This window comes from Hyperolius riggenbachi, chromosome 7 (genome assembly GCF_040937935.1).
Source record: "Hyperolius riggenbachi isolate aHypRig1 chromosome 7, aHypRig1.pri, whole genome shotgun sequence".
NCBI classification, from domain to species: domain Eukaryota; kingdom Metazoa; phylum Chordata; class Amphibia; order Anura; family Hyperoliidae; genus Hyperolius; species Hyperolius riggenbachi.
Window position 1 is genome coordinate 225,951,970 of NC_090652.1, and position 17,914 is coordinate 225,969,883.

The window sequence follows — 17,914 nt, forward strand, 5'->3', positions numbered from 1 at the left end:
CCCCTCTCATCAGCCAATCCTGGGCGCCGTGGGTCTCCTCTCACGTCAGCTGACCAGCAAGTCAGCTGACGGGCTTCCTCCCCGCATAAAGGTCCCGTCTGTGCGCACGCCTGCGCGCTAAGGCGACCCCCGGCAAAAACGACGGCTCCGTCCTCGGCGTCCTGGACGCTGGAGGAACGGATGGCCGCATGGAGGCAGCTGCGGCGGCGGTGCTGTTACAGTACCCCCCCTTCTAGGCGTGGGCTCCGAACACGCACCACCTGGCCTATCAGGATGCATCCTATGGAACTCCATCCTGAGTTCCTCTGCATGCATGCGAGAGAGTGGTACCCAGGATCTTTCTTCAGGACCATACCCTCGCCAGTGGATCAGATACTGTAAAGATTTACGTACTCTTCGAGAATCCAAAATCTTTTCTTTTTCATACTCTGGTTCTCCGTTAATCACCACAGGGGGAGGAGGAGTAGCACCCAGATAAACGGCAGGCTTCAAAAGCGAAACGTGGAATGTCCTACCACCTCTGAAACTGGGGGGAAGTGACACCACATAGGTAACATTATTCACCTTCTTTGAAATGGAATAGGGCCCTATGAATGTGGGACCCAATTTCACAGAGGGCTGCCTTAGGGACAAGTGTCGAGTGGAAATCCACACTAAATCTCCCGGTGTGAACTTCCATTCCACCGACCGTCTTTTGTCGGCCTGCCTCTTTTGAGTAAAAAAGGCCTTTTTCAAATTTTGTTTCACCTTATGCCAGATGCTTCTCATAGTCTCAGACCAATGTTCCAAAGCTGGAAAAGGCGAAGCCACCACAGGCAGGGGTGAGAATTTGGGTGATCTCCCCGTAACAACCTGGAACGGGGAGAATCCTGATGAAGCAGACCTTAAGTTGTTGTGGGCGAACTCGGCATACGGCAAGAACTTGGCCCAATCAGTCTGGGCATCGGCCACATAACACCTAAGAAATTGCTCAAGAGCCTGATTTACCCTCTCAGTTTGGCTGTTGGTCTGTGGGTGGTAGCCGAAGGAGAACGATAACTTCATCCCCAATTGCTGACAGAAAGCTTTCCAGAATCGAGAGGTGAACTGGACTCCCCTATCTGATACCACATCCTGGGGAATCCCATGCAGTCTGAAAATGTGAAGAATAAAAAGCTCTGCCAGTTCTTGTGCAGAGGGGAATCCGTACAAGGGGATGAAGTGTGCCATCTTACTGAACCTGTCGACTACCACCCAAATGACCGTCTTACCCTCAGAGAGAGGCAGTTCGCCCACAAAGTCCATGGACACATGGGTCCAGGGTTCCTCGGGCACGGGAAGCGGCTGTAAGGTGCCGGCAGGCGCTCGCCTAGAAGCCTTGCTCCTGGCACAAACAGCACAGCTTCCCACGAATTCCTTGCAATCAGAAGTGACGGAGGGCCACCAGACACTCCGATTTAATCATTCCAGGGTGCGAGCCACCCCCGGGTGACCAGCATTTTTATGGGCATGGAATGCCTCCAAAACCTTGAATCTCAAGTGGAGGGGAACAAAAAGAACCTCCTCAGGTTTACCCTCAGGAACTTCCTGTTGAAAAGGACCCAGCTCTGAGGCCCAATCCACTTCAACCTGTGCCCCAGAGGGTTCTGGATCCTGTTCACTGGTTCCAAGTACTTGGGCCTCATTCGCCGCAATGGGAACCTGCTTCAAACAGTGGTCATGACAGAAGGGAGACCAGCTTAACAACTGTCTGGTACGCCAGTCAATATCTGGGGAATGCTTTTTTAACCATGGCATGCCTAAGATGACCGTGGATGTGGACATCTCCAATACCAGAAACTGCATTAGTTCTCTATGTAGGGCTCCAATTTGGCATACCAATTCAGGGGTCTGAGTGATGGTGACCGGCAGTGGAGAAACGTCCACCGCAGTAATTTTAATCTGTTCCCCCAGTGGAAGCAACGGAAAAACAAATTTATTGCCGAAGCTTGCCGACATAACATTAACAGCAGAACCAGAATCTACAAAAGCTTCAGTAGTGCGAACCTGACCCTCCCAGGTGATTGTACAAGGAAGCAATACACATTTATTACTTAGAGGTATATCAAGATCGCCTAGGGTAGTACCTCCAGCTACTCCTAGGCGATAGAGTTTTCCGCCTTCTTAGGACAAGCAGAAACCATATGCCCCTTATCGGCACAGTATAAGCATAACTCCTCGGCTCGCCTTCGATTTTTCTCTACCTCTGAGAGCTTAACCTGCCCAATTTGCATTGGCTCGTCAGCTGGTGGAGAGGAAGGCGTAGGAGCTGAGAAAGTGCAGGAGGAAAACTTTCTTGGGGGCTTAGCCCGAGTTTGTTTTTGATAACGAACTCGTCTATCAATCTTGATGGCCAAAGAAATGGCCTTATCCAGAGTTTTGGGTTCTGGATGACCCAACATAAGATCAGACACAGCGTCAGACAATCCGGACAAGAGACAGTTCAAGAGTGCATACTGCCCCCACCTGGCTGATACTGCCCATCTCCTGAACTCGGCAGCATAAACTTTAACGGGTTTTTAACTTCCTCTCAGATGTCACTGCCAAATCTGGGTCGTCATAAATTACGGCCATGGCTTTAAAGAACTCCTCTACTGAGACCAAGGCCTTATGCCCCGTAGGGAGACTGTAGGCCCAAGACTGGGAGTCTCCAGACAATAAAGTCTTAATGAATGTGACCCGTTGAGCTTCTGTACCAGAAGAAACAGGTCGTAATTCAAAATATGACAAGCATCTATGCTTAAAATTACTAAAATCCGAGCGATGCACCGAGAATTTTTCAGGTGGGGGCACCCTCGGCTCGATCACAGAAGGGGGAGACACTCGAGTATTAGGGTCCAATAATCGGTTAACTGACTCAGTTAGCTGGTTAATCTGAGTCTGTTGAGTGTTCACCGTATTGATGAGTTCATTAACGGTGGTGGTTAACACGTCGACCCGTTGGCAGAGTGCCTCCATTATACTTTACTGGTCTGTTGTTCTGTAACGGTTGGTGTCAGCACACAGAGAGTATCTGATTATTGATGATCTGCAGTATCATCAACAATACAGATGTATACCTGATTATTAGTGATCTGCAGAATCAATGAGACCTCACCAGTGAGTCAAACTAACTGAAGCCTGCCAGACACAGTAACACTACAGTGACAGGTTACCTAACGAGCAGGTAATTAAGGCTGGACTATAGCCTAGCAGAACTGCTTTCACCAGCGGAGCTGGCGTAGTAACACCTCACCAGTGGCGAGGGCCCACTGGTGAGTAGAATGGTCAGGCAGGCAAGGTTCGGCAACAGAGAGGTAAGTATCAGTACAGGATCATGAGACAAGAGAGTAATCGGTAATCAGGCAGAGGTTCAGCAACAGGTAGGTACGTATCGGTACAGAATCGTGAGACAAGAGAGTAATCGGTAATCAGGCAGAGGTTCAGCAACAGGTAGGCAGATAGGCGAAAGTACAGAATCAGAAGGCAGGATCAGGGTCAGAGGTAATAGCTAATAGTCATACACAGGAAATCAATACAGTAAGCAATAACCTAGTCTGGGTGTGAAATCCTTAGCAACAAATAAGGAGAAGCAAAAGAGATGAGACTGGCACTCAAGCGACTGGAAGCAGCAGCTGGAATCCGATAACCTTTCAACCGTGCTCACACTTCATAGAAGCTCAATATCCCCACAGTAGAACAATAGCAGATCCGGCACAGGTTGCAGTAAACCAGTATTCTTTTATTCCAGCAGGTACATACAAAACAGTGGAAGTAAAGCGGGCGTTTCCAATGGCGCTATAGAGGCGATCGGGAAGGTAAACTTTATGCAGCAGCATATATAATGGGGGGTTATTGCCTGGGTACCCTATCTTTTGTGCCTCTGAAGAAGCGGGGGAACCCGTGAAACGGCTGTCAGGCCGACCACCTCTTTACTTCCACTGTTTTGTATGTACCTGCTGGAATAAAAGAATACTGGTTTACTGCAACCTGTGCCGGATCTGCTATTGTTCTACTGTGGGGATAGTGAAATCCTTAGCATCAACACCCGGGAACTAGTCTAAACACATAACAATCTCAAGGTAGCAATATCCTAATCTTGGTGTGAAATCCTTAGCATCAACACCAGGGAACTAGCCTAAGGTCTGAGCGCTAACACGCTAGTATTCACGACAACAGACAAAGTCACAATGAAGCCCGGAGGCTTATGAAGCAGAGGAGACCTCACTGGCACGCCCCCCTCTCATCAGCCAATCCTGGGCGCCGTGGGTCTCCTCTCACGTCAGCTGACCAGCAAGTCAGCTGACGGGCTTCCTCCCCGCATAAGGGTCCCGTCTGTGCGCGCGCCTGCGCGCTAAGGCGACCCCCGGCAAAAACGACGGCTCTGTCCTCGGCGTCCTGGACGCTAGAGGAACGGATCGCCGCATGGAGGCAGCTGCGGCGGCGGTGTTGTTCGCCGCAGCTGCCCCGTACATTACAGTTTGGCTATTTCCGCCTTAACCCAAACAAAGAGCCGCTGGTGCACCTGAGCAGGATCACAGTAGCTAAATATTTACCTTGCTGCGGTTCGGGGAGCTGCAGCGCTGTATTGTCGAGACACAGGAGGACGGGGGAAGCCTTGGAGGCTTCTCCCTCCCGAGGTAAGTATCCTCCAGAGGTTTTTTTTTATTACAGATTCTCTTTAAGGAAACTTGTGAAGAAGACATTGGTGATTACCTTTAAAGTGGACCTGAACTCATGCACAGGACACGAGGAAAACACAGATTATTCCACCCTGTTTGTGTTTAGAGTGAAGAGCCTGTCTAATTCCCCCTCAGGTGCAAGTAATCACAATTGTAATTTGAACTCTCAGCTGCATCAGCACATAAATTCGGCAGTCTCGGCAGCCTCCGCTAATTTATAAAAACAGGATTTAAACACTTTGTCTGTTTCCATGACTTACTCCCAATAATACTGAAATATATGAAAGCAGAAAGCAGACACACTGCAGATTTATTGCAGGAGTTATGTGGGCTGCAACAAATACATGTTTTTCTGTAAAGGTGATTATGCTGTTGCTTATATTTTAGAGCAGAGAGGAAGTTCTGAGTTTAGGGCCGCAGAGCTGAGCTGTCTTATTTGAGTAATCAGAATTTCTCTGTAAGATAAATGAATAGATCTGTAGCATCCATGCTTTACCATTATATAAATGCTCTCTTTGAACATATAGTATCTCCAAGCTAAATACTGTCTGCTATATTGCACAGCGCAATCATGTTCCATCCTACTTAACCATGCTACAGCTGCAATGAAAAGGTTAACTTGGCTTGAAAAGGTCAGAGTAAAAGACTTCAAGACTAATAGTAGCATTGCAGTAATTACCAAACACTGTACAATTAGAAGAATACTATCACAGACGTCTATTACCATTTATCGTACTCAACGTTTAAAGCCCTAAAATGAGCCACAATCAAATGAATGTGTGCATGAGCACAATGAGTGTACATACAGTATGCCTTATGTATTCATCTCTGGCCCCTCCAGCAATAAAGGAATAATCAGCACCTCTGCATCGCTGCCTGTTATCACCCACAGAAAGGAGCTGTTTAACAGTGAGTGCCCTAACGATCCATAATTTATCCAGGTTAGACATAATACAAGGCTTATATCCAGGGAATATTAGTCATAAATGCTTAATCTACTGATTCTCGCCTATTAAACAAATCTGGCGTATCGAGAAATGGCTGCGATATAATGAGGCAGAACGCTCCTGATCGCTACACACATTTCACCTTTAAAAATAACTCTGGCAAATCTCTCTCGGTCCTTACTGAATTAATGGGTGCAGCATGCGTCCCGTGTTCAAATCTCCTCATTCCTGTGAAAGATGGGAGAAGAGGCGAGTCTTACAGAGATATAACCAGCGTGAAGGGCAATGAACTTATTAAAAGCCCCATTGAGGAGCCTGGCTGCAGCACATTAGATCCTCAAATGCCCAGAGAGTCTACTGGACGCTTCTGCATTCTGGAACATAATGTTTTTAGATGGTCTGATAAAGTGAATCAGATGGTGAAAGAACTGAGACTTTCTCAGTGTGACTCTATAAATCACACCTGTAACGCACACTAGACTGGCAAATCTGCGCTCTGCAAGTGAATACACTCGCCGTTTGCACTCAACCAGAAGATAGAAAGGGATAAATTATATGCTGTTTTATTTCTTGACATGAATGTAACCAACCTGTTCAGCTGATGTCTTCCTTTTCATACAAACTGTGAGCACACAGAGTGAAATATCGATTATTTGGCTCTTTTAGCAAGGTCAGGTGTTTTGAATGTCTCCAGGAAGTGTTAGCATGTTGCCAGGCGAGGGCATAGCAATAGCCATAGCAGCCAAAGCATCTGCTATGGGGCCCTGAAGCATAGGGGGCCCAGTGGGTATTTATTGTCACCATTAACTTTCTTGTTTGACACACAAGAACCTTAGAAGTGTATAAAATGCAAATGTCTGACTTCTCACTTAATGCGCTGCACAGCAGTAAGTTGCTATATCGTACTACTGCATGCATTTATTGCAAACTGCAGCACTGACCCATTCACAGAGGTGCCTAGCTCTTCTACAGACCACATATGCTATTGCTCCGTTGTTATTGCCTGATGAAGGGGATCAAACCTGCGAAACGCGTTGCATATTTGGAGTTCATACATAAAATATATTGACTGTCTTTACTACAGTCGTTGTGTGTCTACTTGGAGGAGGTAAGTCCACCACTACCTCCTCTATTTACCAAGAATTTGTTTTTTTAAGCTCATTTAGCTTCCTTTTATCCTTTTGGCGCCTCTGTTCTCCTGCATAATATTGAGTCCACCCTGGGTGGAAGGTTGAACCCCCTTTTTCTCATCTACAGAGAGCGACTTCTTATTCCTGAGTGGGGTCAGGAAAATCTCCCCACCTGCTTTTACAGTGGTTGCCTAATGGTAACCTAGGTTTGTGAGTATTAATATTTACTCTTAATATTTATCTATTAACCATTTACCAGTACATATTACACTATTGGGACTCTTGGTGTTCCTTGTTTTTAACTGTAGTGAATGAGGTTAGCAGCGCAATGCAGATGGCGTGTGATTGCGGTATGCTCTAAACACAAGTTTGCTAAAGTGAACGAGGCCTAGCAGGGCAAAAAAATCAATTTACATTTGCTCACCTTTCAATACATTCAACTTGTAGACAAAATATCAACAATGAATTAAAATGAATGGAGGGACAGCAATGGCATACATGGCAATGAATCGGTGGTTGATTCTGCAGGAGAAATACACACTGAAAGTAGCAGATTTGTGTGCATGCTCCTAAATTCAATGAAACAGGAATCTAACGAAGAGCTTTAAAAACTATACAAATATTTGTATAATCGATGGAAATTTTTTTTTAGTTGACCAAATCAAGATTCTTTCCATATTCCACATTAACATTTGGTGATTTGAATTCAAAAGGAAATAATTGATTTTCAATCAGTTTGATAAAAGAATTGAATAGGATATCAAACATCAATGATTCATGTATAACAGGTTTAACCACTTGAGGACCGCAGTGTTAAACCCCCCTAGTGACCAGGCCATTTATTTTCTAAAGCTCACTGTTGGTGGGGTCTGATCGCTCCCACAATGTTTATGCTTTTTTTATAATTTTTTTTTTCTAGAAATTTGCTTATTTTCTTATTTATTTTCCCTCCCACCTTCTCTCCCTCCCCCCGTCAGCCTATCACAGCGGATCGCTCCTGTGCCCCCCATTTGGCTGCACAAGTGTCTCAATCACATCAGAAAGAAGCATGTAGCTAATTATGTTAGATTTGACAAGATTTGCAAGGCCACTGTATTACTTAAAAGGAAATATATATGGCAGCCTCCATAAACCTTTCACTTCAGGTGTCCTTTAACTACTTAATGACCGTGTCACGCCTACGGGCGTGACCGTGACGGTAGCCCCAGGACCACCTAACGCTGATTGGTGTCAAGTCCTGGAGCTGCAGTTTAGCAGGGAACGCGCGTGCGCATGCTCGACTCCGTGATTACCCTGCTAGAAGCGTGTTGGCCAATTGTAAAATCTTCCCTCTGCCTGATTTACTTTCTTAAATTTATCAGGTGCAGTCAAATTCCAGTAGATGAGATCTCTGTTTTCGGGGGACGGTGCTAAGCCTCAGTGAAAGGGCAGGGCTACATATCAACATACAGCAATATATAATTTATGAATAATAATGAATAATTTACTGCATATGTCATTATGGTTCCTCTTTAAAAACCACTTAACGACCGCCTCACGCCGATACGCGTTGGCAGATCGAAGTGGTGTTTCCATTCGATCGGCCGTTCCGTGTCAGTTCACGAAGGGTGTCTCTGTGAACAGCCTGCGAGCCTCCGATCGCGGCTCGCAGGCTAAATGTAAACATGCGGAGCGCTGCTGCGCAGCAGCGCCGTAAAGGAGATAAATAAATAATAATAATAGCATTTCCTTGTAACTAAAATAATATACTTTTCATGCTAGAAAGAGTACTGCCGTAACAGCATGTTATTATTCATCCAAAAGGTCCAAAATCTGATTGCTTGAATAAGCATACCATTGGGCGTAGCTAGTAGCCTCCTATTAGTACATACAGTATTTGATGTATTTTACAGCCCTTTGAGATACACACAAATTAGGGGATTTCCAAGACTTCTTGATAGACCATTTGGATGCAAGCAGAATAAAATGTATTAATTTCTTAATGGATTTAGTAAAGCCCAACAGGGAGGCTCAGTAAAGCATTCCACGGAGTCAGCTTACAAGTTATTTGTAACTTGTTACAAATAAATGTCTCCATCTGCTGCCAAAACTTTTTGTCAATAAGACAGATCCAACACTTATACAGATGAATGTGCCTTCATGCAAATGGCCCTGAAGACATACGTCTGAAGCTTGCTGATATGTTTTTAATTCTGTAAGTGTTTAACATCAGTCAAGAGTTTCTTTATTTGATGTTACTTTCAATAAGGTTGATTTGGTTGTTTTTTGAATAGCCAAATATCTTTACCCTGATGAAGGAGAGTCTATATCTTTTTTCTATTATTTCATCACATATGTGCTATCTGATGCTAAAGTTCACATATTAAATATATTAAGGAGCGTACACATGATTACTGTTGCCCGCAGGGATCAGGACTGGATTCATCAGGCTGCAGTTCTGGCCCCAAGTTGTACAAACTCGTTGCCAGCCGCCAGGCTAGCGTCATGTGCTGTTGCAATGGAGGAGGCAGAGGAACAATGAGTAACAATGAGTAACAGTGACAAAGGAAAAGGCTGTGCACCAGCAGTTTCATGCACTTGCATACAGTCAGGGGCACAGCCAGAAGAAGAAGAGGGTCCTGGGCAGCAGCAGTGGGCTTGAAGAGGATCTGGGAAGCCTTTGGTGCAGAACTTGACATGTACATGGTAGGTGAAGGGGGAACATAATGTAACTGCCACTGTGCCAGCAGCAGCCTCCGATTAGCAGCGACCATTGTACCAGCAGCAGCCACAATTGTGCCAGCTGCAGCCGCTGATTAGCAGCCACTGTTGTGCCAGCTGCCGCCGCTGATTAACAGCCACCATTGTGCCAGCTGCCGCCGCTGATTAGCAGCCACCATTGTGCCAGCTGCAGCCGCTGATTAGCAGCCACCATTGTGCCAGCTGCAGCCACTGAATGGCAGCCACCATTATGCTAGCTGCAGCCGCTGATTAGCAGCCACCATTGTGGCAACTGCAGCCGCTGATTATCTGCTGCCACTGTGCCAGTAGCAGTCACTGATTAGCAGCCATCACTGTACCAGAGCAGTAGCAGCGCCTGATTATCTGCTGCCACTGTGACAGCTGCACCTGCTGATTATCTGTTGCCACGGTGCCAGTAGCAGTCACTGATTAGCAGCCGTCACTGTAACAGTGGCAGTAGTAGCCCCTGATTAGCAGTCGCCACTATGCCAGCAGCAGTAACAACCACTCATTAGCTGCTGCCACTTTGCCAGCAGCAGTATGCCTACACACAGAAGGGAGCGTGCTAACTACAAACATGGTATTTGTCTATTTCCTGTGGATACGTTTTATTTGACAAAATATAATAGGCAGGACCCTCTTCTTCTTGTGGCCAAACTTCTGTTCTGCACAGCATTATAATAAGAGGGCTTTTTATCCTTTTCAACCCCTTACACACTCCTATTAGTGGCAGGACAGTGTACTGTGTGTATGTACAGTGCTCTGCCTCTGACACAAGAGACCAGGATTCAAACTTGGCTTTTCCTTTTCAGTAAGCCGGCACCTATTCAGTAGACCTTGGGCTAGACTCCCTAAAGGGGGCCATACACTAGGCGACCAACCAACCAATCGACCATCCAATTCGATTATTATAATCGAATTGGATAAAAATTGGTGTTGCCAAGTGCATGCCAACCGACAAAGCAACTAATTTCGGGACAGAAATTGGCCGCACAGTCGATCGCGCATGTTGGAAAATGTCAGGCCGAGGTTGGTTGGTCGGTGGTACGGCGGCCGAATTGCGAACGAGCGAAGAGACGACGAAACTCCCGCTGCAATGTATAAATGTATGTAGTGTAGTACATTTATACATTACCTGTCTGGTGTCAACCTCCACGCGGTTTCCATCCATTTCCGGGACGTCAGACATCCTGTGGCACTATGTCTGACGTCACGTGTCAGACATAGCGCGACTTACCCGGCGAGATGGATGGATGGACCTGGCGAGCTGCTACAGGACAGGTAATGTATAAATGCACACACACTACATACATTTATACATTTTGGGGGCAGCGGTGGGCGGACGCGGCGGCTCAGCCGATTCCCTGATGATTTCATGCTGAAATCGGACGGGAATCGGCCTGTAGTGTATGGGCAGATTCGATTAGAGACAATTTTATCTCTAATCAGATTCGATTTGAGATAAATTCGCCTCTTGGTTGAATCTGCCCATATTTGTTCTAATGTATGGGCACCTTAACAGTGCTACTACCTATAGACCATCCTAGTGGCTGCAGCTCTCACACTTTGAGTCCACCAGGAGAAAAGCGCAATATAAATGTTCTGTGTCTAGAGGTGCGTACACACATGCGACTATAGTCGTTTGTAACGATCGTTCCCCGATCTTTACCAACGACGATCATTACAAAAAACGAACCACCGACTATTAAGTCAAACGACGAACGAGCCAAACCGCTACAAAAGAAAGTTCTGTCTCGGCGGATTTTAACCAACGACGATCGTTTGCAAAAGTAGTACATCGTTGGAAACGATCGTTTGTACCAGGCTGGACATGCGCATTTCACTTTTTCTCCAGGGAACTTTACAATTTTATGCGCAGGCGCATTGAGTGCTTTTACGTGGTCTAACGTTCGTTCTAACGATGTGATCGTTACACACTTTTTAGAACTAACTTTACTCCGGTCGTTCTTTCGTCAATTCAAAGATCGTTCGTCGTTAACAACGATTGATCGTAGTCGCATGTGTGTAGGTAGCACTAGAGTTCTGGTTCACCATGAGCTTACTGGGCAATCTGTAACACTGAATCCATTGTGATGCACATACAGGACATCACAACAGATTTAAAAAGTAGAGTCTTCTCTCAGCACCTCACCTCCATTCATTTGTAATGTGGCGATTACGTGTATAGTTTTCATTCATAGTGCACCGCTTGGCTCACATTATTACAATGGAATCCATGCCGATTGCCCGTTCATTGCAGAATGTTACTTTGCAATTAGAAATGACATTACTATTCAATACGCAGGATGTGAACTTATCTTTAGCCACTCTCAGGGCTTGCTCACACTGCAGGCCTTTTCGGGTTTTTTTTCGGCTTCCTGCGGTTTTTAAAAACGCCCCCCTGACCGCGTGGCCAATGAATGTCTATGAGAAGGTTCATATCAGCGCGGGTGGTGCGCAGTGCGGCTAGGAAAGCGGTGCGTGTTCCATTTTTGGGGCGATTCCGCCTCAATGGAAGGTATAGGAAAATTGGCGAACGCATACAAAAACGCGCATTAAGGCGATTGCACTCACGTTAAGAATAAATACATTGTATTTATTCTTTTATGGGTCAAAGAGTTCACTTCCTGACTTGCGTCAGGGAGTGAATTACAAAACCGCTCGGAAAAAAACGCTTAGAAAACCGCTAAGCACAAAAACGAATCGCCCACCCAAGCACAGGGAATTTGAAAAAAAAGACGCCTAAAAAAAAAACAACGTGGACGGACACGCGAATGGAACGCAATGTGAACAAGGCATCAGAGCAATGTCAATGTAAAGTGTCCACCTGTACACCTCTCCAACAGGGATGGTCAATGAAATGCAAACAATTCCGAGTTGATACAAATGTTTACGCTAATTGTACACAAATCTATGCATAAATATGCATACAATTATCATATAAATTGCATCAACTCAAAATTATTTGCATCTTATTGAACATCCCCAGTCATTGTTTGAAGGTAGTAAAAAGAAATGATATGAATATGGAGCCTGACAGTGGTTACTGCAGCTATGGACAACTGTGGTATAGGGCTCTTAAAGGACCACTGTCACCAAAACCTTAACATTTAAAATATATGTAAATATATACAGATAAGAAGTATGTTTCTTCCAGAGTAAAATGAGCCATAAATTACTTTTCTCCTATGTTGCTGTCACTTACAGTTGATAGTAGAAATATGACAGAACTGACAGGTTTTGGACTAGCCCATCTCCTCATGGGGGATTCTCAGGGATTTCTTTATTTTCAAAAGCAGTTAGTAAATGGCAGTTGCTCCATCCAACTGCCAAAAAAAGTGTACGGTAGCAGGGAGGCTGGCCAGGATCTTTGCATAAATCTTTTTTCAGGGAGTGTCTTTATAAAGAATAAAGGTCATGCTGAGAATCCTCTATGAAGAGATGGACTAACCCAAAACCTGTTGGTAATGTCAGATTTCGACTACTTATTGTAAGTGACAGGAACGTAGGAGAAAAGTGATTTATATGGCTCATTTTACTCTGGAAGAAACAAATTTCTTATTTGTATGTGTTTACATATATTTAAAATGTTAATATTTTCACGACAGTGGTCCTTTAAAGACACATTATTACTAACAGCCACAGAAACTTGCAACACTGTGGAGATAGGTAGGCGGTAAAAAGTCTGTCTGCAGTCTACCATCCTTAAAACCATCAGTGCAAACTAATCCTTAAACATAGCAGGTTCTATGCCTCTTGCTAAACAATACTGGGTTTTCTCTGAAACACTACATAAATCAGTTCTCTAAAAAATCCTTTTCACGTTACTCTTGCTGCAGGAAAAGATGATGCAAGGCCAGACGTGACAGAAATGTATTTAACATGAATCAGAGGGATTTCCGAAGAGTCTACTGATAGAAAAAGAAAAACGGGAAGAGGTGATGGTTGTACTTACGTGTGAGACATGACTGCTCCAATAAGAGCGCTTTTCCAGGTCTTACAAAAAAAATTTTGGTAGTCTGTGCTATTAAAAGCAATAAAATATAATGGGGTGTGAGGCGCTCCCCAGTTCCCTGGTAAGATTATATGGATTTCTGCACTGTACAAGATACAGCCAGGGCATAAGAGCCAGTGACAGGTCTGTGCTTCTGGTGTGTGTTTGTTTGGTTGCTAGGGAGAGGCACAGCCATCAGCTCCTGCCAGGTACACAGAGCTGTACATTGCTACAGGACAGGTCTGTCCCGTTACCACAGGCTCAGTCATTCTCGGTTTAGGTTTAGGGCTTGTTCACACTAGGGTCGTTTTGGGCATTTTTCAAGTGCAGGCAATTTTTTTTAAATCGCCCACAAAACGCTTGTGCAATGAGTCTTTATGAGAAGGTTCATATTAGCGCGGTTCGTGCGCTAGGCGTTCAGCAAAGCAGTGCCTGTGCCTTTTTTTAGGTGATTTTGTCTCAATGGAAGGTATAGGGAAAAACGCAATCGCTCACAAAAATTGCTTTGTGCAGCGATTGCGTTCACGGTTTTTAGAATAAATACATTGAATTTATTCTTTTCTGGGTCAAAGATTTCACTTCCTGACTTGCTTCTGGGAGTGAATTACAAAACCGCTCTGGAAAAGCGATTAGAAAAGCGCTTTTACCAGGAATGCAGAGCGCAGTGGCGTGCTGAGGGGGGAAAACGCACAAAAACGCAAAACACTTGCGTTTTCAATTTTAGGTGTGAATTCTCAGTGTGCATTCCAGAATTTTTTAAATTACGCTTGAGGAAGGCAGAACATGTTGGTGCCCTTGCATAATGATACATTTAGCAACCCTATTGGCCAGCTATCTGCACTGAGAGAGATGTGCATGAAAGGGTTAATTTGTGAGTACAGAACAGTAGAAAGTAGAACCAGATATGCAGGAGATAGTGACTGCTGCTGTCAGAGCAGATAAGGTGCGATAATAACTGATGCTATAACTAGATAACAAGGCTACAGGCAGTGTGCATGGGGGTGTGATGTGGAATAATGAAGTGTGAGGGCCAGGGGCCTGCACAGCTTCAGCGCACTCTCGCAGTAGTTTACGGTGCGAGAGTGCGCTGCAGCTGTGCAACAAGCTATCTGCGCATGCGTAGCGCACTATACATGCTGCTGCTAGCGGTGCGCTACCACAGCATGTATAGTGCGCTACGCATGCGCAGATAGCTTGTTGCTAGTAGCAGCAATGCATACGAGGAGCACGTGTGTCCCCGGCGCTCGCCTCGCGCAGAGCAGCTAGTGATGGTTCTTATGTGCTGCAGTAATGTGCGACGTTTCTTTGGGGGAGGTCTGCCTGTCGCACATAAATAGATTTTACACGAATCTGGGGGGTTTCACAACGAGTATGCTGAGAGATAAATAAAAACGGGAAGAGGTGATGGTTGTACTTACGTGTGAGACATGACTTGTCCTATAAAAGCGCTTTCCGGGTCTGGTAGTCTGTGCTATTAATAGCAATATAACGGGGTGTGAGGCGCTCCCCAATTCCCTGGTAGGATTACATGGATCCCAGCACTGTATACACTACAGCCGGGGCAGGTCTGTGCTTCTGGTGTGTGTGTTTGGTTGCCAGGGAGATAAACAGCCGTCAGCCCCTGCCAGGTACACAGAGCTATACATCACTACAGCACAGGGCTGCCTCCATGTGCCCACCCAGTCAGAGCTTGAATATTCCAGAATGTGTGCAATTAATTTCAGGCAAACTGCAACTGACGATTACTAGAGGTTAGTAATGGAATCCAGGCTGCAGAGCAGTGACACAGGGTTGCTAGGCGACAGAGGCACACACATGCTGCTGCTTCGTGTCGCTGTTTGGCAGGGCCGGGCCGAGGCATAGGCTGGAGAGGCTCCAGCCTCAGGGCGCAGTGTAGGAGGGGGCGCACAATTCATTCAGCTGTCATTCCTAATTGTGTTTGAAGCAGAAAGAAATAAGAAAAGGGGATACATGACAGTGACTGCAAGCCAGATAACTAGATATTAAGGTGTTGGGGAGGTTGTGGGCCCTGGGGCACCTCTTAGTCTAGTAGCAATCAGTGTGTGACGGCTGGGGCGGAGAGATGGAGGGGCGCACTCTGGTGTCTCAGCCTTGGGTGCTGGAGGACCTTGTCCCGCCTCTGCTGTTTGGTGATTACCCATTCTGCTTCTATAGGTTGCTTCTCTTCGAAATCGAACCAATTGGAAGCCTGTGGGAGGTGACCAGCTTGGCAGCGTGACCAGGAGATCCGACTATGATACAAAACAGGCTTGCATGTACAGTACAATAGTAGTACATGCACATGCGTGCCCTCACACTCCCCTACTTCTGCTGGTCTGCTGGAGAATGGTACATTCTGGAGAATGGCTCAGACTCAGAGCTCATCAGCCCCTCCATCACAGTAGCCTGCACAGTAGTGTCCATCAGCTCCAGCAGTCTGCTAATTTATAGCAGCCAGGTGACATGATTGCACTCTAGGGCAGTCTATAGTGTAAACTGTTCACTTGGCTGTAATAAATTATCAGACTGCATCTGCCACTGTTCCAAGGGACACTGACTGAGCAGCTTGTCAGAGCTGGTTCACACTGCTTTTCAGCACTTTATGCTGTACGAATTTATCTTTATGGAATAATTGTTGCTGCAGTGTTTGCAATTTGCATAAATCACAAATACGCTGAATGCAGCATTTCGGGACGATTGGGATATGATTCTTGTCCTCTTGAACTGGAACCACAATTGCAATTCGTGGCAAAATCTTGCACATAGAGTATGAACCTAGCCTAAAGAGTCTGTAAAGAGGGACATTTTCCTTCTAAATATCAGCGCTGTAGTAATATTTAGTGACCCTTCTTTCACTTGCTGCATCTGTAATTTGAGCATTGTTTATATTTATTTGCTTCCCCTGCTCTGAGCAGGATCATTCACAAGGCAACCTAAGCAGGTACCTGGGGCCTAGTTAGTGTCAAGGGGCACGTTTTCCACCATCTTTCATTCTTCTCCCACCTTAGCTTAATTAAAATATTATCATAGAGAGCCAAAACTGATACCTTGCCTTTGGTTTTAATTTGTCTCCTTCTGTGCCCCTGCTAAACTATGAAGAGTAGGGCTACCTAGCTTAACCTACACTACCCAGTCTAAAGCTTTGTACACACACTAGATGAATCTCTTCCAAAGAGGCTGTCAATGATAATGTTGGTGACAGAAAACACATTACAGGTAATGAGTAATAAGGTACTCAATGCCAGATGTCCAGATCATACACTGGAATAGTAGTCCCATTAATACAAGTTCACGTTATTCTGTGGGTAGAGTGCACGATCAAGTATGACACTAAAGGAGGATGGGCCCTGACAAAGGCTTACAATCTAAAGGGAGGGGTGGTGACACAATAACTGGGGGGCTGCATCGAGAGGTTCTCAGCAGTGAGAGTTACGGCATTGGCAGAATGGGGTAGGCCTACTTGAAGAGGTGAGTTCTAAGGGATTGATTGAAGGTGTTGAAAGAAGGGGCAAGCTTGATGGGTAGTGGTAGAGGGAGTTCGACAGGATGGGGAAGCTCCAGTGAAGTCCTGTAGTTATGCATGGGAGTTTGAGATGTGTGGGGTGGTTAGGAGTAGGTCGTTGTCGTTTTTGATGAGCAGAATTGAACAAGTGCATCCGCATTGGACATGCACAAGTAAGCGTGTTTATAGCCACGCTGTCAGAAGATAAAGTGGAACCTAGCGCTGGATTGGTAGGTTGGAGAAGTATCCGGCAAGCCTCAGAGGCTTTCCACTGAGGTAAGTATCTAACTTTTATGATTTGTGACACTTCAGGACTGCTGTAACTACCTTACGAACGCGTCACGCACGCTGATTGGCGTGAACGCAGCGGCTCCCCAGGACCGCATAACTTGGTGTCAAGTCCTGGGGGTGTGTTTTGCTGGGGATCGTGCACGCATCCCCGCTTGAGCTCCTCTCCGTCATCAATCTCCCAGCAGCGATCGCCGCTAGTAAACTATTAGACGGCGAAACCACCGTCTATTTACACTGTACATTGCTGCAACCTACGGCAGCGGTGTACTGGGGACAGCCGTATCACTCGGCTGTCCACTGGGGAGGCACAAACCCCAATCGCGGTGATTGGCTGGCGGGGGGTGGAAGGGAAAAAAATAGTCAATTTTATTTAAAGAAAAAAGAGAAATACATTTATTTAAAAAAAAAAAAACAAAAGCCTCCAGCAGCGATCAGACCCCACCAATAGAAAGCTCTGTTGGTGGGCAGAAAAGGGGCGGGGGGGGGAGACATTCATTTGTGTGCACCATTGTATGGCTCTGCAGCAAGTCATTGAAGCTGCAGAGCCCTAATTTGAAAAAAATAGCCTGGTCACCAGTGGCGTAACTTAGGAGCTGTGGGCCCCGATGCAAGTTTCTCAATGGGGCCCCCCAAGCACTCTATACATAACA

At 45.7% G+C, this 17,914-nt stretch overlaps 1 protein-coding gene across 2 annotated transcripts in view; it reads right to left on the bottom strand.

Moving 5' to 3' along the window:
* The window catches only part of IQCA1 (IQ motif containing with AAA domain 1), a 249,948-nt gene extending 234,631 nt beyond the window's left edge, over positions 1-15,317 (bottom strand). Inside the window, exon 1 of one of the 2 annotated variants that reach the window (XM_068245328.1) lies at positions 14,890-15,317. In XM_068245328.1, the coding sequence (XP_068101429.1) occupies positions 14,890-14,900 (11 nt within the window). In that variant the 5' untranslated portion in view covers positions 14,901-15,317. Of the gene's footprint in view, positions 1-13,432; positions 13,798-14,889 lie in introns of those variants that run through there. The other variant, XM_068245329.1, reaches the window with a different exon arrangement.
* Positions 15,318-17,914: the final 2,597 nt, after the last annotated feature.